This window comes from Trachurus trachurus (assembly GCF_905171665.1).
Source record: "Trachurus trachurus genome assembly, chromosome: 14".
Lineage (NCBI taxonomy): Eukaryota > Metazoa > Chordata > Actinopteri > Carangiformes > Carangidae > Trachurus > Trachurus trachurus.
Window position 1 is genome coordinate 9,793,940 of NC_139903.1, and position 27,524 is coordinate 9,821,463.

Consider the following 27,524-nt stretch of genomic DNA (forward strand, 5'->3'; position numbering starts at 1 on the left):
CCCTCTCTTACATGCACAGTCACGTAAAGAATGCTCATAGAAACGCTTTGAGCTACACACACACACACGCACACACACACACACACACACACACACCCCTATAGACTTTTGAGAAACGAACAAACCTAGAGCAGTTGAGTGTATCTGCTGTGTATCTGACACACAGTTATAGTATTATTACTTTACATTACATTGCATTAGTTTTAGTACATGTGTGAACTGAAAAAGTACCAACACAGAGTATTCAGTTTGTCATAGTAGAAGCTCCTAAAGTCTTTATCTTATGTCAGAATCAAACCCATTTGTTTCTGTGATGCTCCGTCATCGGGCACATTTTCCACAACTGAGTTATTTTCCCTATTTATAATAATAATAAAAATGACTTGGATTTATATAGCCCCACTCTTACCATTATTCATTCATGCCACATTCTCACCTGGTGGTGGTAAACTATGGCTGCCAGTGTGCACCAAACGGCGTCCGACCAGCAGCAAACATTCATCTTGCCCAAGGACACAACACCAGTGACTGGGATGGAGCAGGATTTTGAACCACCACCCCTCCAGTGATGACGACCCACTCTACCTCCTGAGCCACTAATTCATTTGAGTCAGTGTGGAGTGACGAGCAAAACTATCAAAGTCTCTTGAAAAAAGAAAGAAAAATCTGTGTTTTTTTTGCAGAATAACTTTGTTTCTTTTTCCTTCTTGTGACCCGTCACATTTAGCTCAGAGACGTTAAAATAAACTGGATTAAATTTGTTACACAGCCAGTCAGTTACTGCACAGTGTCTCTTATTATATATATACATGACTAACCTGTTGATATTGTATTTTTAATACTTTGTTATATGCTTTATTTTCATGTCTCATCACATCACACATTCACAGTATTGTGAAGTTGTGTATTGTGTGTATTATACTGCATACAATACAAACAATACTATATTGTCTACTTGAATATATTACAATTCTTATTGGCCTGTTACATCATATTAATCATCAGGTAATCAATAGGCCTATAGATACTCTACAGGTGCAATCACTGCTGTATTGATATATGATTATATTGTAATGGATAGGACTTTAGAGGTATTGAGATATGTTTTTCATTTTTGCACTTTTAAAATCATTTGTAAATTAAAATCTGTGTTGTAATTTAAAACCTCCATTTGCATTTTGTTTTTATTGCTCAGGCCTGATGATTAAAAAAAGGGGGGGGAGGGGGGGGGAGTAGCTATTGAGCAGTATGAGGTGTATCAGGCTGCACAGCTCTCTGGCTCCATCTAGTGATCACGTGCACAAAATGCAGAACGAGCGGTTTGTACTCGTGGAAACGTTTTTTTTTCATTATTGTCAATTAGTCGCCAAAATTGTCAAGGTCACCGGCTACTACGTCATTGATATAATCTACCAACTTTAAATATTCACCTGTTTTTTCTGTTTTCACGAGAGAACTGAGGTGATTTTCAATTTCTACCTTCATCCAGTAAAAATCTAAACCCTACTGTTCGTTTTTGTTCCTTGTTTCCTTGAGCCATTAAAACCAGAACTGGTCCTGCAGGATCAAACCCTGGACTGACCAGAACTGACTGATCACTGGTTAGTCACCAGACTGGGAAAGGCACGAAAACGTAAAAAGAAGAAGGTGTGGTTTCCCAAAGCACCGGACTGTTGCATAATCTATCCATACATTCAAAAAAAATGTCAACACTTCACTTTAATTTGCTTCTTTTTTCCCACTTTGTATAAAGCTGTTTCTTTTTTGTTGTTGTCCTACTGGCCTGCAGCACGTGCAGCCTCTGGTACCATATAAAGTGAGTTATTGTGATGTTCCGTGCGCTCTTTGCACCGGCAGGTTATGACACGTTACGCATTCTTGATGGGCGGACTCAGTGTTGGAGTAAAACCGTGACTCAACTCGACTCTTTGATATTTCCTGCAGGGATCCTTCATCTGAGCGTGTCCTCCTCCTGCTGCTCTTCATCCTCTTCATCCTCTTCTGTCAGCATCTACACCTGAAATCAATGGCTTTAAATGGGAAAGTCGCAGCGGTGACCGGAGCAGCGATGGGAATAGGAAGAGCAATAACAGAGGTTCTTCTGCAGAACGGGGCAAAGGTAAAAGTCCAGTTTGTTTCTTAACTGTGAGTTAATGACGCTGTAAGGAAAATAACAGGGTATAATGACCCAGGGTATAATGACCGAAGTCAGTGTTGGACATATTAGACATAAGCATTATTAACATTTAAGCATGAAACACTTTATGAATGTTTATTTATTTATAGATACATTTCTATTTTCTGACAATAAGGGAGGAAACTGTGATTTCAAAAGACTCGAAAGTCTCACTGCCACTGGTTTGAGGAAATGTGACTCATGCTGCAAATGTCTGGCCCCTGGTATCTTGTTTTTAAACAAAACACACACGGATCTTATTGGCGTTTTGATTGCAGTAAAACATCACTGGAACACAGTGTTAACAGCTGCTGTCAGCGACTCACTGTTGCTGCACTGAGGCTGATGTTTAGTCTGAGTGACTTGTTCTTACATGTGAAGGAATTACTATCAACGTGTGTACCAAAGTGCTTTCATACTTTCTTATCATCATCATGTACATGCACATCAGAGTGCATCAGCTCTACAGGGGTGAAGTTGAATGAATTTATAGTTTTTAGCACAATTTTGAAAACACTAACAGATCACCTCAGATCCTTTGCAAATGACTTGGACTTTGAGATATTTTATTGATCCCAAGAAATTCAAGTATCCAGTAGCGCACCTATATAGTTAATACGGGCATAGTAGAGCAAACATAAAAGAGAGATAAGAAAAGTAAGGACAGATATAAACTATACACTATACAGCCATATAAAATTATGTACATCCATATGTTAGTAGTACAAAAATAGAATAATTAGAGAAATTAGATAAACACTCTTGTAAAAACTATACTCTAATTTATAAAACTTGATGGTGGTACCAGATGTTTCATCAAAGTCTCTTTATCACATCTGGAAGTATCAGCCTATACCTACTAGGACTAATGCCAACTCGTACAAAGGCTTCATTACTGTAAAAAGTCCTGTATGCAGAGCTGATGCATTGTTTGCTTTGTTCCTGTCTTGTTCCCAACATTACCCAGACACCGGACCATTTCCGTGGCAGCATCATTTATAATTCACTTATGAATCCTTCACCACCTGTAAAGTGTGTGTTAGTGACAAGCATTCATAAACCATCCATGAAAAATTTACAAATAACTGCCAGCCGCCCTTATGAAGCCTTCACTGGCTGTATTGTAAAGTGACGTACAAACTATAAAATAACATGCATGAGTTCCATTCATTAAATATTCACAACAATGGACTTTTTCCCTCCGGGGTGTCACTCAAAATAGTATTTCCAAGTGCAATTATAGGGACTTTTATTCAGAAAAAAAAAAAAAAAATTACCAGTTCATTACTCCATAGAAGTGTATGAAAGGTTTTTTATCATGCACGTGCTATGCACCCACCTCTCCCTACCTTCTTCTTCTTCTTCTTCTTCTTCTTCTTCTTCTTCTTCTTCTTCTTCTTCTTCTTCTTCTTCTTCCTCTCATCCTTCCTCTTCTTCCTCCTTCCTTCCTTTTTAGTTGAACAGGTGAACTCACATTGCTGCATTTTTTGGTACCTAAACCTAAATGTGTGTCTCTACAATTAAGTGGTTGTGTTTCACCATGTGGCTCATATGGTCAGTGACATCATGATATAGGCCTACATTGTGTCTAATGTATACATGTGTGTTTAGTGTGAGGGAAGTAACTTTTGATTTTTATTGTTATCGAAGAAAAAAACTGTGAAGGTTTTTACACAACAATTGAACATTATCTTCATGAAGGTGGAATACAGTGTTGGATATGACACTGGCTTTAGATATATGACCCTAATAAACTGACCAGTGTGTGTGTGTGTTGTTGACCTGTGCAGGTGGCTCTGTTGGACGTGAATGAGGCTGCAGCAGAGAGTTTAATGGAAACTCTCAATAAAGAGTTTGGACAAGGGCGAGCTTTGTTCCTGAAATGTAATGTTGAATCAGAGGAGGAGATGAAAGGTAACAACCACACACACACACACACACACACACACACACACACACACACACACACACACACACACACACACACACACACACACACACACACACACACACACACACACACACACACACACACACAGTTGAACAACAAACTATGGAGGTGGATGATTGGGGGAGGTTACAGGATATAATAGAGGAATCAGCTGGACCGTCATTTACTGAAACCAACGTGGCTGTAAACACATGAAGTCCATCGGTCCCACATGAACTTCAAACAGATCTTTCTTGATTTGTTTCGCAAACTCCGGCAGATCCACATTTTGTGTTGTGAACCACAGTAAACTGAAGACGTGGGTGTTTCAACCGCAGGTCCACAACAACCAGAAAACACGCACAAGATGATTGTGTTTCTGGAAGTGTACAGTTACGATAATTATAGTTACAGGGTGAGGAAACTATTCACATTCACAACAAAGAGAGAGAAGAGATTGAAAACACCATGCCCAGTCATTTTAACTGGGCATGGTTAAAATGACTGGTGTGTTTTCTGTTTCAGGGGTCAGAGGATCAGCAAATTCAACATTTAGAAGCTTTTACCTGTAGAAAAAGTATAAAAACGAGACACTATACATTAATTTATCACACATTTAGTCAGTGTATTGTATATTTATAAACCATCTGTCGAGTGTCAAACTCAGACATGTTTAACATCCCTCTCTGCTCACCAATAGTAAAGTGTATCAGAAAATGACCAATATATTTGAGGAAATGCTGTGATAATTCTGTATTTTTGGCCACGATTCCCAGAACCAATATAACACGTAAAAGAAAACAGGAACTTCCATCGCAAGTTCTCATTTTTATTCATTTATCTCTGACACACTGTTAAAAACTTAAAGAAATTCAGTTTAATACGATACAATACAATACAAATGACTTTATTAATCCCTGTAGAGGCAGAAGTAGAGTTCATGATGAGAAATACAGTTCATATGATTAAAATGTGTTAAGAAGATGCATAATTCAATAATACACAAGTATACAGGATTTAATGATTAATAATTTCATTTATAAGTTTATATAGTGGTTAAAAATGTTAAAAGCATATTGGTATTCATGTTTTTTATGTGATTCGGTATATGTTGGTAAAAGGTATACTTCCCCTTTAAGAACGCATCGGTGTGTGAGATTTTCCTGTTGATCTGAGAGCAGGCAGTCAGAGCTTGATAACTGGAGAAGCAAACGGTTTTCTTACCTGCTTTTTAGTAATTAGTTGCTACAAGTGTGTTAGCCAGCCTCTTTGTTTTGTAATCCTGTGGAATAAACCTGGAAGATTTTTTATATTTTTTCTTCACAACAAAAAACGTTTCCAGAGTGGATTTTGTTGACCTGCACAGCTGGGCTAGCTACAGACACTGCCTGTGGAAAGCAACTTCTTGCTAGCAATAGACTGTTGAGTAAGCCACTGCAAGATATCAAGCTAACATTATTTAAACCTCTACATTAGTAAGAAAACCGGCTTGACATTGGACAAGAAGCCTTTGGAGAGGTTTGTGGATTGATTGATTCAAGATTCAACGAGGGACCTGAAAGAATATTCTCAATCATCCTACCGAGGCTGCAAGTGACTGTGAGTAGTTAGCTAATGTGCTAGCTAGCAAGTGGATCTCAATGAGCCTCGTCTTTGCTGTTTTGTGACTGTTGGTTAGCAAATGGAACCTGTATAATTACTGGAATTACCAACTGCAAAACAATCATGGCGGGGACAGGAACAGAAGAAACGGTAGGACTAACTGAGGAAAAAGAAAAGAGAGTTGTTAAACCAACGCTTAAAGGATTGGAACATAATCTGCAAATGAAAATATCCTTAAGAAGAGCCATACTGGGCCAACTTACTGATAAAAGGAACGAACTGTATGCTTTAATGGATGATGATTTGAATGCGGAAAACATTGGAAAAGAACCGTTGGCTGAATATGTAGAACTGATAAAGGAATTCAGTGAAATAAATGAGCAGGTTAAAGACCTATTTTGCCAGACAGGATATAAAGAGAATATGAACACAGATCAAAGGGATTGGTTTGAGCCAAGAAACAGTGAGCACACAGACTTTGCACGAGAAGTGAATTCATGGACACGGGCGGCTAAGATACGCCAAGAAGAAGCTAAAAAGTTAAGTGATGAGATAAAACCAGAAGATAGCGTGTCAGTCACATCCAAGAAATCTAAAAAATCCAAATCCGTCAGTGCTGTGTCAGCAACATCGTCAGCTCGTTCTGAACGCTTAAAGGTGGAGTTAGGAAAAGCCGCTCTGTTAGCCAAGTCAGCTACATTGAAGAAGAGACAGGCTTTAGAAAAACACGAACTACAGCTCAAGGCTGAAAAAGAAGAGTTAGAGCTACAAGCCGGGCTCGCTGCAGCTGATGCTCAACTGGCCGTGTTAAAAAAATACGAAGGCTCAGAAGTGTCTGGCAGATCTGGCAAAGGAAGTAGGATGGATGTTCTAACGTCTACTCCAGTGAAGTACGATGTCAACTACAGTAAAAGTGGTAACAGTGGCGGTCAGCATAGCCACACAACGAGAAGAGATGCAGGCGACCATGTCATACAAGCTCCTGTATACTCAGTGGACAATTCTGTGAATACAGATAACCTGGTTATTGTCATGCAACGCCAAAACGACATCACCGAAAGCCTAATAAGGCAACAGAAGCTCTCTACATTGCCACCACAGAACATCCCTGTTTTCAAAGGAGATCCAATAGAATATCGTCTCTTCATGAGAGCTTTTGAACACAGCGTAGAGAGTAAGACTGAAAATAGCAAAGATCGTCTTTACTATTTAGAACAACACACTATTGGACCGCCTAATGACTTAGTGCGCAGTTGCTTTCATATGGACCCAGAACAGGGCTATCCGGAAGCCAAGAGACTTCTGAAAGAACGCTTTGGGGATAAATACAAGATATCCATGGCCTACCTGGACAAGGCTTTAAACTGGCCTATCATAAAAACAGAAGACAGCAGGGCACTCGAATCATACGCTCTCTTTCTCACAAGCTGCAGTAATGCAATGGCAGACCTTGAGTACCTAGATGAGATGGAAAATGCTGCTAATATGCGCACGATCATTGCTAAGCTCCCCTACAGACTGAGAGAGAGATTCAGGAGTGTCGCTATAGACATTCAGAAAAGGCAGGATCGACGGACAAAGTTTAAAGATGTAGTAACGTTCATCACCATGCAAGCAGAAATGGCATCACACCCTGTGTTTGGCGAAATCCCAGGACAAACAAGACGCCAGACAGACAGTAAGACTGAAAAGACAGGTGGAAAGAAAAACTACACTACACTGGCCACTGAAGTAAAAGCACAGAAAGCCGAGAAAGGTGTTTGGGACGGAAACAAGAAAACTCAGGAGAAAGGAACAAATGTGGATAAAGCCTTCAATAAACCTTGTATCTTTTGTCAGGGAGACCATACCATGGAACAATGCAGAAAACTTCAAAAAATGTTGCACAAGGAAAAGTTGGAGTTCCTCAAGGGCAAAGGACTTTGCTTCAGTTGTCTTATGGCAGGACATATGAGTAAGGCCTGTGAAGAAAAGAAGAGCTGTCAGATATGTTCAGCAACACACCCTACACTCTTACACATAAAACAGAAACCCAAAGACTCACCAAAGGAAGAGGCTTCGAAGGAGGAGCCTAAGGACGAGTCTCCAAAGGTGGTCAGTGGATTCGTGGATGCAGGGGACACAAGCTCCCAGACTGGGGCCGGGGGTACTGATAGCATCCTCGCCATCGTTCCTGTGAGAGTAAAGGCAAAGAGGGGAAACAAGGTGCTGACTTGTTATGCATTCCTGGATCCAGGAAGTAACGCTTCCTTCTGCACTAACAAGCTGGCAAATGACCTTCACCTGCAAGGAAAAAATGTGAACATCCTACTCACCACAATGGGAGAACAAAAGGCAGTCTCCTGCAAAGCTGTACCAGACCTAGAAGTGAGCAGCCTAGAAGGCGATGACTTCATCGGGCTCACAGAAGTTTTTGCACAAAAGGTTATCCCTGTGAGTAAAGAGAACATTCCTACTCAAGAAGACGTGGATAAGTGGCCACATCTGCAAGGTGTACGAATCCCTTCCATCAATGCAGATGTCGGTCTTCTGATTGGAACTGATGTGGCGAAAGCCCTTGAACCAGAGGAAGTAATCCGCAGCATCAAAGATGGGCCGTATGCAGTACGTACAGCCTTGGGATGGACCGTAAACGGACCGCTGCGTGAGAACATTGGAAGTCGGACAAAACATGGATGCCCACAGATTAAGATAAATCGTATCTCAGTGGCTCGACTGGAAGAATTATGGGCTCAGCAATTCAAGTGTGATTTTCCGGAGAACGCTCAATCAGAGCATTTGGAAATGTCCAAGGAAGACCAGCTTTTCATGGATCGAGTCTCGGAATCAGCCAAGCTGGTCAACGGCCACTACTCAATTGGTTTGCCGTTGAAGAACAAAGATGTGAAAATGCCCAATAATAGAGCAGTGGCAGAGCAACGAGCGCTCAACATGAAGAAGAAGCTTCAGAGAAACCAGACATTCAAAGAAGACTACGTCAGCTTCATGAAAAAGGTGATCGACAAGGGCTACGCTGTAAAAGTACCAATTGAAGACTTAAACCGGAGCGATGGAAAGGTGTGGTTTATCCCGCATCACGGTGTTTACCACCCTAAAAAGCGGAAAATACGAGTGGTATTCGACTGTGGAGCCTCTTACCAAGGAACCACACTCAACGAACAACTACTGCAAGGGCCTGACATGACAAGCAGTCTCATCGGCGTCTTAACAAGGTTCCGTCAAGAGCAGGTTGCAATAATGGCGGATGTGGAATCAATGTTCCATCAAGTTAAAGTGCCACCAGAACACGCTGACCTTCTCAGGTTCCTGTGGTGGCCGGACGGCGACGTCTCACAAGAGCTGCAAGAATACAGGATGGAAGTTCACCTGTTTGGCGCCACCTCCTCACCAAGCTGCGCGAGTTACGCTTTGAGAAGGTGTGCTGAAGATAACAAGAGCAGTTTTGATGCAGCAGTAGTGGATACAGTTTTATGTAACTTCTATGTCGACGACTGTTTGAGATCAGTTGCATCCGAACAAGAAGCAGTCAAGCTGTACCAAGACTTGAAGGCCATCTGTCTAACAGGAGGATTCAGACTAACGAAATGGATGACCAACAACCGGGATGTGTTGTCAAGTATTCCACAAGAGGACCGGGCAACAGAAGTCAAAAACCTCGACTTTGACCAGGAATCACTCGCCATCGAGGGGGCTTTAGGGGTCCAGTGGTGTATCCGGTCGGATCAGTTTAAGTTCCACGTGAACATCCAGCAGAGGCCTCTCACCCGACGGGGAATCTTGTCAATGATGAGTTCAGTCTACGACCCACTGGGGATGTTGTCTCCCGTCATACTGCCTGCCAAAAACATCCTGCAGGAACTGTGCAGACTGAGAACAGGATGGGACGACGCTGTGCCAGACCATCTTGCACAACAATGGTCAAGGTGGATGGAAGAGCTTCAGCAGCTCACCGACGTTGGAGTGGACCGGTGCTTCAAGCCACCTGAGTTTGGAGAAACAGTAGAGGCTCGACTACATCACTTTAGTGACGCGAGCGAAACAGGCTACGGTACTGTGACTTACCTGGTTCAGAAGAACAGCAGCAACAAGATACACTGCTCATTTGTCTTGGGAAAGGCAAGAGTTACCCCTCTTAAACCCACGACTATTCCGCGGCTGGAGCTGACGGCGGCTACCTTAGCTGTGAAGGTGGACATCACGCTAAAGAAAGAACTGCAGCTTCCGCTGTCAGATTCCAAGTTCTGGACAGACAGCACCGCCGTACTTAAGTACATAGCAAACGAGAACATGAGATTTAAGACATTTGTGGCAAACAGGGTCGCTACAATCTTACAAGCATCAAAAGTGAAGCAATGGAGCTACATCAACACACGGTTGAATCCAGCTGATTACGCTTCCAGGGGACAAAGGGTGAGTGTCTTCGTGCAGAACGAGGTATGGATCTCAGGGCCTGCCTTCCTCAGCAAGCCAGAAAGAGAATGGCCGGACAAGCATGTTCAGTTAGAGGAGCTCACAGTGGCGGATCCTGAGGTCAAGAAAGGCATACTCGTTAATGCTACGACAGTAGAAGAAAGCATTGATGTAATGCAGCAACTAACAGAATACTTCTCTTCCTGGATACGGCTAAAGAAGGCGGTGGCGTGGCTCATTCGAGTCAAAGGAACCCTGGTAAATCTGTCAAAGAAGAGAAAAGAAACTAATGAACTATACAAGGACCAAGAACAAGCGAACAAAGAAATGACAAGATACAAGAAGAGTCTCAAACAGACTTACCTGACTCTGGATGATCTGCGACAAGCTGAGCTGGATATCATCCGCCATTGTCAGCAAAGGAAGTTCCAAGAGGAAATATCTGCTCTTCAGAGAAAAGAGCCCGTCAAGAAAAGTAGTCGAATCTGCAGACTGAATCCGCAACTTCAGGAGGGAATCCTTCGTGTTGGAGGTAGGCTCAGTCGAGCATCCATGCCGGCCGAAGCCAAGCACCCGATGCTCCTGCCTAAAGACCATCGTGTGGCTGATCTGATTCTCCAGGATGCACATGTGCGACTGGGACACAGCGGACGCAATCATGTCTTGTCTCATGTACGTCAACGATACTGGATTATCGACGCCCCCTCATCAATCAGGAAAATGCTGTCTCGCTGTACTACCTGTCGAAGACAACACGGTGCATCAGGCACACAAATGATGGCGGACTTACCAAGAAACAGAGTGGTACCGGACGAACCACCTTTTACCAGAAGTGGAGTTGATCTGTTTGGACCATTCAATGTAAAACGAGGAAGATCATATGTAAAAAGGTACGGGGTTATATTTACCTGTCTCGCAAGTCGTGCGGTCCACATCGAAATGGCGACATCACTGGAAACAGACTCCTTTATTCATGCTCTGCGTCGCTTCATCGCAAGGAGGGGTCAAGTGAAGGAAATGCGATCCGATAATGGGACTAATTTCGTCGGAGCTGACCGCGAGCTCAGAAAGGCTATAAAGGAGTGGAATACTTCACAAATTGAGAACAGCTTGCTCCAGCGTGACATCAAATGGATATTCAATCCTCCATCCGGATCACACCACGGAGGGGTGTGGGAGAGAATCATCCGCTCCATCAGAAAGATCATGGTTGCTACGCTGAGAGAACAAAGCTTGGATGAAGAAGGTCTTCAAACGCTCTTCTGTGAATGTGAGGCCATTCTGAACAGTAGGCCTATTACCACGCCTTCAAATGATATGAACGATCTGGAAGCTCTCACCCCACAGCACTTGCTGCTGCTGAAGACTCAACCAAACTTACCACCGGGACTCTTCCAGACAGATGACAATTATGCGCGCAGAAAATGGAGGCAAGTCCAGTATATGAGTGATCTCTTCTGGAAGCGCTGGACCAGAGAGTACCTCCCTCTACTCCAGAAAAGACAGAAATGGAACCACCCATCACGGAACTTCATCCCAGGAGATGTAGTCTTGATCGTCGATGAATCAGCGCCTAGGGGATCCTGGCTGATGGGAAGGATCGTCAAGACTATGGAGGATGAACATGGAATGGTCCGCAAGGTTCGAGTCAAGACAAAGACTAATGAGCTTGAGAGGCCAATAACAAAGCTCTGCTTACTTCAAGAAGCAGCATGAGAAGGACTGTTACTTACCTGATTGAAAGTGTTATTTGCTTTGTGTTACTAGGAAGAAAGACCTTCTTCATATAAGTTGTAATTGTTTCTGCCCTAGAAAGCAATTAGGGGCCGGGTATGTAGAGGCAGAAGTAGAGTTCATGATGAGAAATACAGTTCATATGATTAAAATGTGTTAAGAAGATGCATAATTCAATAATACACAAGTATACAGGATTTAATGATTAATAATTTCATTTATAAGTTTATATAGTGGTTAAAAATGTTAAAAGCATATTGGTATTCATGTTTTTTATGTGATTCGGTATATGTTGGTAAAAGGTATACTTCCCCTTTAAGAACGCATCGGTGTGTGAGATTTTCCTGTTGATCTGAGAGCAGGCAGTCAGAGCTTGATAACTGGAGAAGCAAACGGTTTTCTTACCTGCTTTTTAGTAATTAGTTGCTACAAGTGTGTTAGCCAGCCTCTTTGTTTTGTAATCCTGTGGAATAAACCTGGAAGATTTTTTATATTTTTTCTTCACAACAAAAAACGTTTCCAGAGTGGATTTTGTTGACCTGCACAGCTGGGCTAGCTACAGACACTGCCTGTGGAAAGCAACTTCTTGCTAGCAATAGACTGTTGAGTAAGCCACTGCAAGATATCAAGCTAACATTATTTAAACCTCTACAATCCCCAAAGTGTAATTCATTTCTGTCAGAATTAAAACACCTGATGTCTGTAGGTACAAAGGATCTTCTCCGTCCATCAAGGTGTTAAGCTTATTCCAGATCATGTGCTTCAACTGGAAGCAGCAGAGCAGAGTGTAGTCACTCTGAGTTTTTTCTCCACCTTTACTTTATTTTTGTTGTGTTTTTGTATTTTGTAACACATTATCCTTCCGTGTGGAGAGGAGTTTGTTTCTTCTTCCTCTGAAAACTAAAGGAGGATGCCTCCCTGTTCCAGCAGAGATGATGATAATGAGGTGTTTTCATGGTTAAAGGTTAAAGGGATAGTTAAAGGTAACAAACCTACTCCTAAAACTATAGGGATTATGGCAATGGGCCAATTTGCCAACATGTTGAACTATCCCTTTAAAGTCTTGGAGGTGGAGATGTACTGTCGGTCCTTTCTGCTGTGAGGCATCATGGGAAATGTCAACTCTCTGCCCAACAAGACTGATGATGCGCTAGAGATGTTGGAGACATGTTTTCATTATCATAACAACAACCTACCTGTGAACATCCCACCCATGGCAACTGCTGAAGGTCTCCATGAAGCCGTTGCTAGGATACAGACTAAACATCCTGAGGCACTTTTTAATAACAATAATATCAGGAGACTTCAGTCATGTTTCCCTGATGGTGGAGGTCGTTCTGAACAACTGGGATCATCCACTTCATAACAGCTCAATGGACGGAGAGATGTAGAAGATCCTTTTACCTTCAGACATCAGGCTTTTTAATTCTTCTGCTAATGGTAGCCTAGATGAGCTGTCAGATGAATTAATTTCCCTTTGGGGATTAGTTAAGTAATTCTTATTGTATCGTATTGTAACAACTTCATGGAGAACGTCAGCAGTCTACTTTCTGAGTCTTCACCAACATCTCCAGCTCATCACCACTCTTGTTGGGCAGAGAGTTGACATTATCTCCCATGATTCCTCACAGCAGAAAGGACGGACAGTAGCCTACATCTCACCTCCAAGATTTAACCTTTAATCTTTGTACCAGCAGCAGTATGAAAACATCTTCATCTTCATCATCATCTGAGCTGGTGTAGTGTTGTTCACATTTTTCCTGTGAGAGCCTTTTCTAAGTTTATGTTAGCTTCGTCCGGAGGATGAATGTAAGGTCGTAAAACTCTATAGGCTAGATCCTGTCTCATGTTCATTGACGTAAAACATGAACTGTGTATGTTAAACCCTTACAGGAATTGTTTAGATTAACAGATACATGGGTTGTTCATGTTAATGTCGAACAGTTAATGCCTATTATGGTAAGCTATATCCTTATGTTGGGAGAAGGTGGAGTACAAAGAAGCATCCTCCAGACCTGCTCCTTTGTTTTCAATGAAAGAAGAAATATAGGCTACTCCTCTCCACACAGAAGGATCCATTGGTAGTTGACAACATACGACAAAAACACAAAATAAAAACTCAGAGCAACCAGACTTTACTGCGACCAGTTGAAGCACATGTTCTGAATCTTAGTGACTTTACATGAAAAATAGATAATAAAAGTTCTTGCTGAGTGATAAAGATGTTCTGTCCATTTCAGACGAGCTGCATGTGTAACTTGGTGGTGAAATTTGAAAGTTAACTGGAAACGGTTTTTCTTCGTTTTCTTCTTCTGTGAAGCTGCGTTTCAGAAAACCACAGAAGCCTTTGGTGGAATGGACATCCTGTGCAACAATGCTGGCGTCTTGAATGAGGGCGCGTGGGAGAAAACTGTCGCCATAAACCTGGTGAGAAAGAAGCAGAAAAAACAACACCCTGCATCTGGTTCTGATTCTGCTTTTATTGACTTTATATTACTTTACTTGGCGGCACCGCTCCCACTGGGGGAAGAAGATCTCACACATAATCACACATTATTCACTGCTCCCTGACAGTTTCACAAAAGCTTCGTCTGCGCTGCAGCAAACAGGAAAACCTGACATTTCCTTTGTTTAACGTCAAATTGTGAAGAAATAATTTGGCAACATAAATCTGAATGAAAGAGATTTTTACACACTCTTTTGCTCTCTTTCATTTCACAACCGGTAGTGACTCAAACAATGGACATGAATGGAGTGATGTCATAATCAACTGTGTGTTGTTGCAGATGGGTGTGATCAGAGGGACTTACCTGGCCTTGGAGCACATGAGCAAGTTGAGTGGAGGTCGGGGAGGAGTCATCATCAACACAGCGTCTATGGCAGGTAAAGCTCAGGTGTTCAATCACAGAAAAGTGGACAACCTATTAATACAACCATATATTTAAAATATTTAAATTATTATTATTATTATTATTATTATTATTATTATTGCATATGAATCCAGCTGTTGTTTGATGCACCGAGCTCAAAGACTTTGTTCAGTTTTGATCATCTACAATCATAATGATGACATGAGTTCTTTCCAATAAAAAGTATGTAGATAAATACTGAATGTATGAATGTACATTTATTAATTTAACTGTTTGTTTCTCAAAATTAACATCTTGACTCTTGTTTGATCAAATCTCCACAAGATTATTATAACATGATTATTCTTCCATGTTTTCGTAATAAGATGATGACAGTGTAAAAAAACAACAACACTTAGTTTGTACTAAGTATGTTAGAAAACCCTGCAAACCGACAGTGAGACAGTCACAGCATTACGTTATTATTATTTAAACATTATTTTAGTCTGGAGGATTTACCTATAAATAGACTTATACAAAATAAATCCTGCTTAACTGAAATTTGTCACTTGTATTGTATTATAGCACAGTATTTTGTGACCTTGTTACTGACTGATATTTTACCTGTGTGTCCAGGTCTCTCTCCCTTACTGAGCTGCCCTGTCTACACGGCCACTAAAAACGGAGTGGTTGGCTTCACTCGAGCTATGGCAGTAAGTCTGATTTCTTATTATTATTATTTGCATATTTTTATTGGGTTTTGTTTAGTTGTGTAATATTTTGTGTGTGTGTTTTATCAGGCTGCCTCTACAGCGTCAGGCTACGGTATACGGTTCAATGTCCTTTGCCCAAGTTTCGTCCAAACTGAATTCATCTCCACCATCACGTCCAAACTGGGACAGTTCTCCAACCTGGAGGACACAACCAATAAAATTGTAGAAAAACTCGGGATGTTGAAGTGAGTCTCTGCACAAAGCTTCATGAAATCAACTCTGTGACTCCATTAAACCGTTGTGTCCGACCGTGCACGTTCACTGACATCGCTGTACCTTTTTTGTTTTGTTGTGTTTCAGTGTGTCTGAGGTGGCTGAGTGCATCCTGGAGCTGCTAACAGACGAAACAAAGAACGGTGAGGCGCTGCTCATCGTTCCCAATGTGAAGAAATACGTGACTTTTCCTTCACCCCTCTAGCAGCTCTGGGCTTTGACACATCACCAACAACACGATCCTGCAGCACCGACCGGCCTCGACTGGAGCATTAAATGCAGCTGTAGTGACTCTCAGTACTTTAATGAACAAGACATAAGTGCTTTATGTACAGCAGACAAGGAAATGGAAAACCTTGCATTCCTTTATGCCATAAATTTATTGGAATATATAAAATAAATATAGTTTTTTTTAAATCCAGAAGCTAGACTGTAATTTTGTGTAACAGCCACAGGGTGTCGCTGTTTAAATGTGTTTAGTTTAGTTTATTTAGCACAATTTACGTAAGAATATACAGAAATATATACAGAAATGACAAGTAAAACACAGTGCAAGGGGAGGCGAAAAACCCAAAGGGCTTATTTGAATCCTCACCTAATGAATATTAAAAGTGATACTGCCAAAAATACCAAAATACAGTAAATAATAATAAAAAAGATGAAGAAAATGTGATTGTGTGTGTGTGTGTGCATGTGTGTGTATTTGATTAGAATTTGTTTTTTATTGTAATGACCCCTGAGCAATAGTAATAATAGGCTAACCCTAACCCTATATAATAATGTAGCCTACTCCATGTGTCCATCTTAAAACATCAGTTTGTGCAGATTGCATCATTTTTCTTATGTTCATTCCTGTTCATTTTATCAAACTGTGCTGTCATTTTGCTTCTAAAGTCAGACCTTTGTTTGTTTGTGCATAATAAATAAATATATTTGTAGGCTACTGTGCAAAAAAGTTTTAGGCCACTTTGTTGTCATTCAAGTCTAGGGTTTTATTTCCATTCAGGTTTGAGCCCAGTTCCCGCTGTTCCTCGAGTCCTGATATAAATGAACAGAACTGCTGTCTAGATTTTCTCTCATCTTTTTTACTTTCTGATGAAGTGAAACTTTAGATTCAGGAAGCTGTCAACAGGAAGTTGTCGTCTGATGGTGATGGTGAGCCACGTGTCCAGGCAGTCAGACACTAATGAGGTGTATTTGACTGATAACTTCCCTTATTTCCAAGATGACACATTTTTGTCAGAGAATGTGACTAATTTATTTTCAGACAGAAAGTCAGAAAGTCGTTTCGTTTCATTTAAGACCAAACTACTGCAGCTAATTCAGGAAAATGATGATAAACAATGAATCATAATGTCAGCTCAACTTGGATTAATAAAATGAATAATACATAATTAATATAAATATTCCCTCAGTGTTTCATTTGTTTGACTCACTGATTGAAAGCAAAAAGCTAAAGTCTCCTGTTAGTTTTCTGATCAAGTAAAAACCATTTGTCATCACGTCATAGTTACTACGTTGTTAATTAATGAACTGGTTGCCATGGTATCTCCGGGTGGTTGCTAGGATGCAGTTGTTGTTACCTAGGCTACAGTACCAGCCCGGACCTCCCGGTGGCGCCGTTACTGTCATGTCTGCTGCTTTTAGACGAGGAATCATATCTGTAAAAGTCATGGATGTATTATATTAACGGTAAAAGTCTTTTAGTCCTGTTTTGTTTTATGTTATTTCTTTATTTTCAAACAATAATTACACAAAGCAGATAAAACTTTGTTGTTCTACTCTTTTATTATGCAGTTTTATATAGGCTATATATTTTTCATGTGTTAATAAAATAATAATAAGTGTGTGTGTGTGTGTGTGTGTGTGTGTGTGTGTGTGTGTGTGTGTGTGTGTGTGTGTGTGTGTGTTTCAACATGCTTATTTCTTTCAGTGATTGTTTTTTACTGTAAATAGGCTAACAGGCTACTGCCTCCATCTTTAGTTTGATCAGTTGCTTTGAGGTTGCTCATTCCGCTTTTTGAGTCGCGCATGTGTGTGTGTGTGTGTGTGTGTGTGTGTGCGCGCGTGGTGACTCAAAGTGTCACAGCAGCTGTGTTTAAGATGTGGTGTGTGTTTGTGTGGTGACAGTCTGTCAGTGCTCATCATGAGGATCATACTGCTGCTTGCTCTTCTATCAGGTACTTTATCATTATCTATTCATTTAGCTACTGGTCAGTCTTATTGGTTGAATATCCTGTTCATGTCTTTTATTTGTGGTTAAAACTTGTGGCTTTTTCTGACTTTGTTTACCTCCTCTTGCTGATTTTGGTGTATTTGACCTGCAGCTCCAGTTGTTATGTTTATTATTACCAATGTTAATACGAATATTTATATCAATATTAGTGATAGCAGGGCACCAGAATAACCTTTTTATTTACTAGGAGTAGGAGCACAGTGGCCCCTAACTTAAATTTTAGGAGTGCAGGTAGAAAATTTCGGGGATGCAAGCCGTAAATTGACTTTCAAAGCAAATATTCATATTTCTCTCATTATTCACATTTTAATTCATGACCCTCACACACATTGGTCTGCTACTTACAGGTTCTTTGAGTTGCCCCTTCCACGTTTCACCGGTGTTAAAAGAAAAACAGCAACGACTGGTTGCACGTGCGCAAGTAGATGAAATATTTACTTGTACGGTCTCATATAGGGGCAGTCTGGATATAAGTGATTTAACATTATGTCTTTCACACCTCTGTTGTGGCTCTTTATCTAGGCTAACCCACAAGATGCTCTTATGCCTTATCTCATGATCAGTGGTATAAGTGTAGGCTATATGATCAGTCTGTGTCATCCTGTGTGGGGAAAAGTTGTGATGCAATTGCAATTCAACAAAACAACCGCACCCATCAAAAGGAACCGAAAGAGACATTCAGAGCGACCACAGAATCAATGAGGGAAACTAACGACTAATAATTTGGTTTATTGTTTGACCTGTTTCTTGTCTCCACAGTTGGTCACAGTGACAACAGGTATGTGGGTCGAGTAGGTGAGGACATCACTCTGCCATGTACATACGACAGTAAGAAATATGGAAACCTGTCAGTTTGTTGGGGTCGAGGAGATTTACCATACACTGGGGCCTGCAGCAGCAACCAGATCATCAGCACAGATGGACAAACAGTGAACAGCAGGTATCAGCTACTGGGACGACTGGATGAAGGAGACATTTCTATGACAATACAAAACCTCACAAAGACAGACGCTGGGCGATATGGATGCAGAGTGGATATACCTGGGTGGTTCAATGATGCCAAACATCACTTTGATCTGATTGTTGAAGAAGGTGAGATGTTAAAAATACCAGAATTTGTGCAGGAAGCTTCTGTTGGTCAGTCTGTCTGAATCTTAGTCCAAGTCTGACTTAGTCCAACTTAGTCTGTGTGTGAGTAAAGCTGGGGACACATACGCGATTTTCACAGTCGTTGCCGATTTAGGATTTTGTACACACTAACCGACCGATTTGTATGACAACTACCAACCAACTGCTCTAGATGAGGGGTCACAGACTGCACAATTTGTCAAACCAACTGAGCCACCTGAACGCACCAAACTCTCTGACGGAGTAACAGTTTCAGGAGTGTAGATGTGTGGGCTAGTAGTCATAGATGCAGTTAGTTAAGTTGTGACTCGCTTTATCAGCCAACAACATACAGCAGCTCCTCTGTTTCATTGGCTGTGGGTGACGTGTTTGCCGTTGGGTCCACACAACCTGACTGCGTCCAGAGTTGGCTCAAAAAAATCGAACATGTTTGAATTGCGTGTCTGTTCACCTCACACACACTTGCCAATTTGAGTCTGTACCCCAATACACACTAATAGATTTCTGCACCAACTTGCCATGCCGACTGTCCCCAACTAGTGTCGACTGGTGCAGAGTCTGCAGACTAGACCCGACTATGAATTTTGGGTAAAATCGGGCAAAAAATTACAGTGTGTCTCCAGCTTTAGTCCAACTTGAATCTTAGTCTCAGTCTAAGACTAACTAAGTCGTAGTCTTACTCTGATCCTGATGGTGAAGGTGAAGTCAGTCCTGTCAGTTTCACTGAAAACCTTGAACACACTTGAACCAATAAAACAACACATGTGAGAGGACGAGTGTCAGGACGAGTCTCTGATGATCTGATGTTAATTTGATTTGATTTGACCTGGTTCAGCTCCACAGATGACAACATCAGCTCCAGACACAGAGACGACGACTGAAACGACAGAAAGGACGACAGATAGACAGAGCACAGGTACACACACACACACACACACATTAAGGTCCACTCTGAGTTGTGCATCTGTTCCCACTGTGACATCACGGTGCTGACACAGCTGTGCTAAAAACATCTGCTTTCATTTCCCTGTCCTCAGGTCAGATGACCTCCCCAGAGAGCCGTCTCACTTCCCCCAGCAGAACCAGCAGCCTGGAGGCCGAGGTGCGACATTATCAGAGACTTAGACACTTCCTGTGTCAAAAATACGACACTTTTCTACCACATCTCTTGTCACTGCGTGTCTTTATCAACAGCTGTCATCTTCACACTGACACTGAGTTCACACTTTTCACACGACTTCTGTGTTTCTGTTTGTCTTCTGCCAGCAGGCGAGTGGCTCGGTGTTGGTGGTGGTGGTGTGTGTTCTGTTCGGGTTGATAGTTCTCGTCACAGTGTGCGGAGTCATCATTGTGGGTAAGTTATGGGAAAGTTCAACATGGACGTCAACTGATCGACCTCCTCTGACCGACAGAGGAAGCAGCAGTCAGTCGGTCATGATGGACGTCATGTGAGGCGTTCACTGACTTGAAATATATGAAATGTTAAAAAAAAAACATGTTAATACTGTTCTACTTTGAGCAGTTAACAAACATTAATAATTATCATTAACATAACATATGTAATACATATTACAAAGATTTAAACATGTTAATAATATACATTATTATGTTGCATAATAGTTATAATTCAACAATGTAAAGCAATGTAGTGATGTGTGTTGAGATCATGTTGGTCTATTGTTGAGGTTAGGGGTGGATGTTAGATTTAAAGTGAAGGAAATCAATAATCAATAGCAGCTGAGAGGTTGAGGACGGGCTCGGTCTATAACCTGGTTGTACTGATGATGTTTTATCATGTCTGTCTCCACAGTGATCAAAAAGAGGCAGCTCAGCAAAATGTGAGTTTTAATTTCTTTGTGAACTTCTTCCTAACTTGGTTGCTATGGAAACAGTGATGTCTGAGCAGTTTCGATTCAGAGCTGGGTATCGAACACCATTGGGTTTCCCGTTCTCTCTGTGACTCAACATTGTGACGACGAGTTGGCAAAGCTGTTGCAAATCTTCAACACGCTTTTACCTACATCACCGTAACCGTCACCAGTCCCCACCGCCGTCTTTAGACTCGTCTTCATCATCTTCACACTCAGCATCGTCCTCACGCTCAGCCGCTCTGAAATGTCAAACGACCCCAAACCACAAAACCACTCGGTAGCATGGTTTCTGAGAAATAGTGAATTCAGTTGCCTTTAAAAAAACGATGTTGTAACAAAACTCACACAGTCCTGAAAACTGATTTGTCCACAACACTATTCACACTGACGTTCTTAACACATACACAAAATAATGACAATATTCAAGTCAAGTCAAGTCAGCATTTATTTGTATAGCACATTTAAAACGACAGCAGTCGACCAAAGTGCTGCACATAGGAGGGTAGACAGTTAGATAAAACAACAATAATAGTACAACAATAATAATATTAATCCGTTTAACACTTAGCAGAGGTGGCTGTGAGACATTGAGTACTACAAACACAATGTGAGGCCTGCGTTTGTGTATATGTATATATACATATGTGTGTATGGTGCAGGTTCTCGGTGTCCATCAGCTTTATTAGTAGCAGAAAGAGAAACTTTATCGTTTCATTTCATCTCCAACAACAACCACACAAATATAAAAATGAAAGTAGCACATAATGTCAGAAAAAAACACTGAGGCTTTGTTTGAGGGGTCAGAAGGAAGCAAAAAGGTTTGCTAGGCTGAGGCTGAGATGAGGAAAGGAAACTTCTGAGGTTTCCTCTCTGTTTGATGATGTGACAGTCACAAGCTAGGACTGGTGAAGAGTCAAAATGACGCATGTGAAGTAAAACCACTGACGCCCTGTGCTGTTGTTGCTAAGGGTTAATGGCTCAAGTTGGTCTCAAGATAAACAAAGTGAGAAGTTTGTCCTTCCTGTTTCACAACATCACCCTAATTTTACATTAAGCGCCAAATGACATTGCTCTCTTCTTTATTCACTAATGAGCTGTGACTCTGTGTCTGTGTCTCAGGCCTCAGCAGCTCCACGGTTCATCCACGCTGCAGCTCCAACACCGAGGCTCCGCCGTGGAGAACATCTATCAGATCGACAGTGACGGTGACGGAGGCGAGTACGACTATGTCCGTGAACCCCGAAGCCACGCCCGCTGACCAACAAGGAGAGGAAAAGGAGGGGGTGGGGGGCGGCTCCAGCTCCATGAGCTGACAATAGCAATGTTTCCCAGAACCAGCAACAGCATAAATGTTTTCTTTAATCGCATTCTCTGGATGTTTTAAAAGATGGAAACATGATCCCAGGCAGCACAGTGTGCGACTCTGCGTCAGGCCACAGCTGAGATATAACAGACGCACTCACGGATTCATAAACACCAGACTCTCTGTGTGTCACGTGACCTGAACGCAGCACCACAGGTGGAGCTCAAGAAGAAGAAGAAGAAGACTCAGGCCCTGAACGCTCACTGACTTAACTGTGTGAGTGTGACGGTCTGTGAGGGCTCCAGATGCTATAAACAGGAACGGGACAACACTTACTACGACCTTTCACGACCTTTCACGTTACATGTTGTTAACTCTGGCTGGTCTGGGACAAGGTGTGTGAGGGACGGACTCAAACAACTGTTCTAATCAAAGTACATACAGTTGTGACGAGCAACTTTAATTATTTACAGTAAACTTATTTTTCCTGCTTCATCCATTAATAATAAAGAAACCTGGGAGCTCTCTGTGTCTACTTTTGTTTATTGGGTGGGTAATTTCAGCATCGATGCTGACTTAAGGGGATAACGGGCTCATTCAGAGAGAGTTGCTGTTAGATGACTCAGGTCAATCTGAACTGAATGAAAGAATGAATGGTACATTTTCTACTAATGGCGTCTGTAAAATCTACTGAGCAGGTTTATATCAGCTTCATGTCTTTATGTAGGCCTATGTATGAATGTCAGTGTTTAAGAGACTCAGCGCCCTTTTACAGAACCTCTGTAAGCTTCATGTAGAAAAATGGTAAAAAAACAAACAAACAAACAAACAAAAATCACAGGTGGTTTTTCAGGACCAATGAAAAAGTCATGTCACTCTGTTTGAAAGCTGTAACATTTTCAATTATTATTAAATAGTAGTAGGAGTAGTAGTAGGAGTAAAAAGTATTAAATATTGACTACGCTTCTTATGCTGCATTCGACACAACTCAGAACTTCTGACCTCTTGAAAGAGTGCAAACGAACGCCACATCATGTCGGAGCTTCTCCCACTCGGTAAAGTGGGAGAAAATAAATCTACCCTGACTTCTCCGAGTATCAGTTCAATTGTAAAACATCAATTAAAATGCATTTTTAAAGCCCAAATACATTAAAACATTATGAAATATGCAATATTTACATAGGGTTACAGATTACTGATGTTGTGGAACACAGAAAATTCATGTTATTTCATGATTTTAAATGATCTGTTTAATTGTTTTAAAGGTTATAGCTACAACTTTTTCATCAAAACGATATTTTTCAAAAATAATAGGCTACATCCACAGAACGTCTAAAGGGGTGTAGAGTAAAAGTAGGCCTGTGTTTTTTTTACTGAAAATAACATTTATAGGCTATATGAATAATTGTGTCATAAATTTTGACCGGTCTAAACCTATAAATATTTAGGATCTATGTTGGCAACGTCGACATGAAATGATCTCTGCACCAACAGCATTAGTACGTTGATGTCACGTGAGGTGGAGCTCAGGGGGAGCCAGATCGTGGTAGCTCTGTGGAGAAAATGGTATAGTGCTAATGCTAATGCTAACTGACGGTCAGCCGGTAGGCCTACTGTAATGTTTCCGGTGATGATGCTGCGGGTTTGTTGGGTTCGTCTGCAGGTGAGTTAGTGTGAAATGATTCAGATGTGTTTCCAGTCTGCTGTCAACACCGGAGCAGCTGCTCGTTAAATATGGTTAATGTTAGCTTAGCTTTACCTGGCAACCAGTACAATTGAAGGTTGGAGAGAGAGCGGGCGAGTGTGAGTGCGACACGTAGGCTACTGGCCAGGAGGAATTAAACTTGTAGCTAACCCCTTTAAAATGCTTCTTTGAAAATTACACCTTTGTAATGTTTTAATGCCTCCTTAGCTACAAGTCAGCTTGATGTCAGGAATCGGAGTTCTCAACTGGGAGATTCCGAGTTCCGAGTTGTCTCGAACGCAGCATTACTGATGAACCACACTAATCGTAGCTGTGTCTCAATTCAGGGGCTGCAGCCTTCGGAGGACCCAGCCTACGCGGTCTCCGGAGGCAACGGCTTCGGAGGCTCCTCCGTCGGCCGCATCAACGGTCGGTAAATGGGACGGTCTAGCCTTCAGAGCATTTCCTGATCCGAACGTAAACAACGGCCGAACGTAAACAACGGCCGGACGTTAAACATTTAAAAGTGCCGCTTGTAACGGCTCTACCGCTCCTCCTCCTCCTCCTTTTTTTTTTTTTTTTTTTTTTTCAAGAAGTAGAATCAATACAAGGGCAGTTATAATTAATATACTAATAAACAAACCATTGAACAGCAGCCGGGGGGGGGGGGGGGGGGGGGGCTATTAAGTGAATAAAGAGCACAAGTATGTGTTTTCATAGCTTTCTTATTAAAAGTTGTCACACACACCTCCGCTCCTCACCTGTGCAGCCAGAGCAGAGCAGAGCAGAGCTCAGCAGCGGGCAGCCACACCTCCGAGCCGGCCGCAGAGCCGGTTACCGTGGCTACAGCACAGAGCTGCTACGTTCGATAGCTAACGGCTAGGTTGCTAATAACAACAACGGTGCAGCAAAGCATCTTGGGATACGGGAGGCCGCGAAGGATAGTAGCGATGCATCCTCCGAATGCAGGGCAAAGGAGGACGCATTTGGAGGCTGCATTTGGAGGACCCTTCGAATTTGGACGAATTGGGACAGCCTTCGCGCAGCGCTGTGACGTAATCGGCCTTCAAATCCACCCTCCGAAGGATGCAGACCCTGAATTGGGACACAGCTCTTATCTAATCAGTCGGTTCACTATGACACCTGTCATTTTTTGTGATGTCACAGATGAACACTTCACTGCTGTCTCTTTGTTTCCATCTAGTGGCTCAAAGACTCATCTCTCTCCATTCGTCTTCCTCCACAGCATAGACTGTAAAAACATTACTCTGTTGCTAATTGGTTGCTGTGGGATAATTGGAAGTGGTTACCATGGTATCACTGGGTGGTTGCTAGGATGTTCAGAGCTGCTGTAAAGGGGAAATGATGCAGTCAGTCAAATTAATATAATTAGCTAAATGGATTGTCACTGTACTATAAAAGGTTCATACTGCAAGAACTACATTTCTTTTTTCTCTTTAATATGTTTACATTTATTGTGAAAATCAATCTAGTTAATTATCTATTTGATTGCATCATTTCCCCTTTAAGGCCCTACCCTGTGAATACCATTTATTTGCTGCTATTGGGTATCTTTGCGGCAAGGGGTGTAGTATTATTTTCATTCAAGTCATCATATTATTTACAAACAATAATTACAAGTCGCAAAGAATGGTAAAACTTGTCTCTTACCCCTTTCCCACTGGCCAAAAAACCTGTTTAAACCCGCTATTTTAGTGGCAGTGGGAAAGGGGTATCAGAGTCCCCCCCCCCCCCCCTCTCCAGCCCTATTCCTGGAAACTTGCTTATTCTTCAATGTGTTATGACAGTCTGGAGTATTTCTCTGAAGCCCCACCCCCTCTGATAAAGCTGTAGGAAATTTCACCGCTGAGAGAATTGCCTCAGATCTCAGATTTTCTTCCACTGCTTCTTCGGACACACAGGTAACCTACACACACTCAAACAATACACACATGTGCACTGTTCAGCCTCAGGTTTTTGTGTTTTAGGAGGGTTCAGTTTATGAGTCAGTGAGCTTGTCAATGGAGAGAAGATCGGACGTTGTTGTCCTGGCTCTCATGCTCTGCAGCTCTCTGGCTATGAGGAGGGGGGTCTGGGTCAGGGTGGGTCTGGTCCTTCATGATGGAGGATTTGGACCGCTTTTGCAAGAGATTTGGTCTGAGAAACCCAGATGGGGCCAAAACAATGCTCCATACATTCCTGTTTGATTACTTTCTCTGCTTTTACTGTGTAACCAGTAACCTCAACTGAGTAGAAGTGAAATCAAGGAACATAAAGGATGAAATAAACAGCAATATGAGTGAGTGTGTTTCTCCAGAATGGGGGCAAAATTTCTAATCTTTAACATGTTTATTATTAAAGGACAATTCCGGGCAAATTCAACTCAGGGGTGTATTTTCACATTTTAGGTCTAAAAGAACGAATCTGAAGATTTTCAGTTTAATTGCTCCTGTTTTGCAGTTGTTGTGTCTGTCCCCGCATCGCCAGGGCAGCGATGAATGGGAGCGGATGCATGTTCCGCTGCTTAGGCTGTTTACATCCCTCAAAGCCGCAATTTCCAAAGACAGCATCAGATGGCTACTCAAACATGCACCGAGAAGTTTATTTAGGCTACTTAAAGCAAGCCGACATGTTTGTAAAATTGTACATTTGTCAATAAAAGACCCCATTACATATATAATAATATAGTGAGGCCACACCATGGTGTGACTTCATCAGGTCATGCAGCCCAATAGTTCAACAGTGACATCACTAATTGACTCCGCCTCTCTATCCAGCTGAGCCAATGGATCCTCCAAGTTACCGGCTCGGGACCTTTCCACTGAAGGAGGGTGAAGCGCTGCCCACACAGCCCCCAGGACCTCCAATGGTTCCCTACACCACCGTCAACATCTCCACAGAGCGCCCCCCAAGAGACCACATCATCTGGTCCCTGTTCACCCTCTTGTACTGCCCCCCCTGTTGCCTCGGCCTTGCTGCTGTCATCTACTCCTTCAAGGTGAGTCACTCATGAAACACAGAGTTTGTTACCCTCTCTGTACATGTCCTGTCTCCTTCAGACTGATTCACTGAACTCTGTTTCCTCTAGGCCAGAGACAGTAAGATGAAGGGAGACTTTCGCAGCGCTGAACGCTACGGTGCTCTTGCCCGCAATTTCAACATTGGCATCCTTAGCCTGTTCCTCATGGTGGCCGGTGTGACCATTTATCTGTTCTTCTACCGGCCAATCTGGGCAACAATCATTGCTAGTGTTGCCTCAAATAAATGGGTCTGAGTGGTATGGTCCAGGATCTGCTTATATGCTCATGGCACCATTTATAACTTTTGCACCTTTTTATTTACACACTCCAAAAATATGTAATTGGCTGAGAAGTTTCTTCTGTGAGTCTGTGATTCAGAGTATGAGCAGACGGTTTCTGTACATTTTCTGGTTTGACCACTAGAGTGTGAATCCAGTGTTGAGTTGTTTTTAAAATGTCCAACTTTACAGCACAAATAAACAAGTTTATAAATAAACATATTGCTGTTTTTGGCCTCTAATGACTGGTAACACACCTGTTTACACTTTTATTGACAAGTAAAGGTATGAAGGACTGAGGGCGGGGCCTTTTTGAC

General features: G+C 41.9%; 3 protein-coding genes across 5 annotated transcripts; all 3 read left to right on the plus strand.

Moving 5' to 3' along the window:
- The first annotated feature begins 1,947 nt into the window (after window positions 1-1,947).
- Window positions 1,948-16,309, plus strand: LOC310996846 (15-hydroxyprostaglandin dehydrogenase [NAD(+)]-like). The gene is made up of 7 exons (XM_083986346.1): window positions 1,948-2,119; window positions 3,967-4,090; window positions 14,173-14,279; window positions 14,639-14,735; window positions 15,338-15,414; window positions 15,502-15,659; window positions 15,775-16,309. Exons 1-7 carry the CDS (start codon window positions 2,027-2,029, stop codon window positions 15,890-15,892), a joined length of 774 nt encoding a protein of 257 aa, XP_083842472.1. The 5' UTR covers window positions 1,948-2,026; the 3' UTR covers window positions 15,893-16,309.
- Window positions 16,310-17,825: 1,516 nt separating this feature from the next.
- On the plus strand, window positions 17,826-22,210 carry LOC310997113 (hepatitis A virus cellular receptor 2 homolog). Of its 3 annotated transcripts, none has more exons than XM_083986726.1 (7): window positions 17,826-17,867; window positions 18,683-19,015; window positions 19,887-19,967; window positions 20,089-20,153; window positions 20,318-20,405; window positions 20,862-20,889; window positions 22,042-22,210. In XM_083986726.1, exons 1-7 carry the CDS (start codon window positions 17,834-17,836, stop codon window positions 22,178-22,180), a joined length of 768 nt encoding a protein of 255 aa, XP_083842852.1. In that variant the 5' UTR covers window positions 17,826-17,833; the 3' UTR covers window positions 22,181-22,210. The 3 variants fall into 3 exon arrangements, with proteins under 3 accessions (XP_083842852.1, XP_083842854.1, XP_083842853.1); XM_083986728.1 differs by having other exon boundaries at window positions 20,321-20,405; XM_083986727.1 differs by lacking the exon at window positions 20,862-20,889 and having other exon boundaries at window positions 20,318-20,433.
- Window positions 22,211-25,746: 3,536 nt separating this feature from the next.
- LOC310996744 (dispanin subfamily A member 2b-like) lies at window positions 25,747-27,429 on the plus strand. The gene is made up of 3 exons (XM_083986203.1): window positions 25,747-25,831; window positions 26,687-26,907; window positions 26,998-27,429. The coding sequence occupies exons 2-3, from the start codon at window positions 26,695-26,697 to the stop codon at window positions 27,181-27,183; spliced, it is 399 nt and encodes a 132-aa protein (XP_083842329.1). The 5' UTR covers window positions 25,747-25,831; window positions 26,687-26,694; the 3' UTR covers window positions 27,184-27,429.
- Window positions 27,430-27,524: the final 95 nt, after the last annotated feature.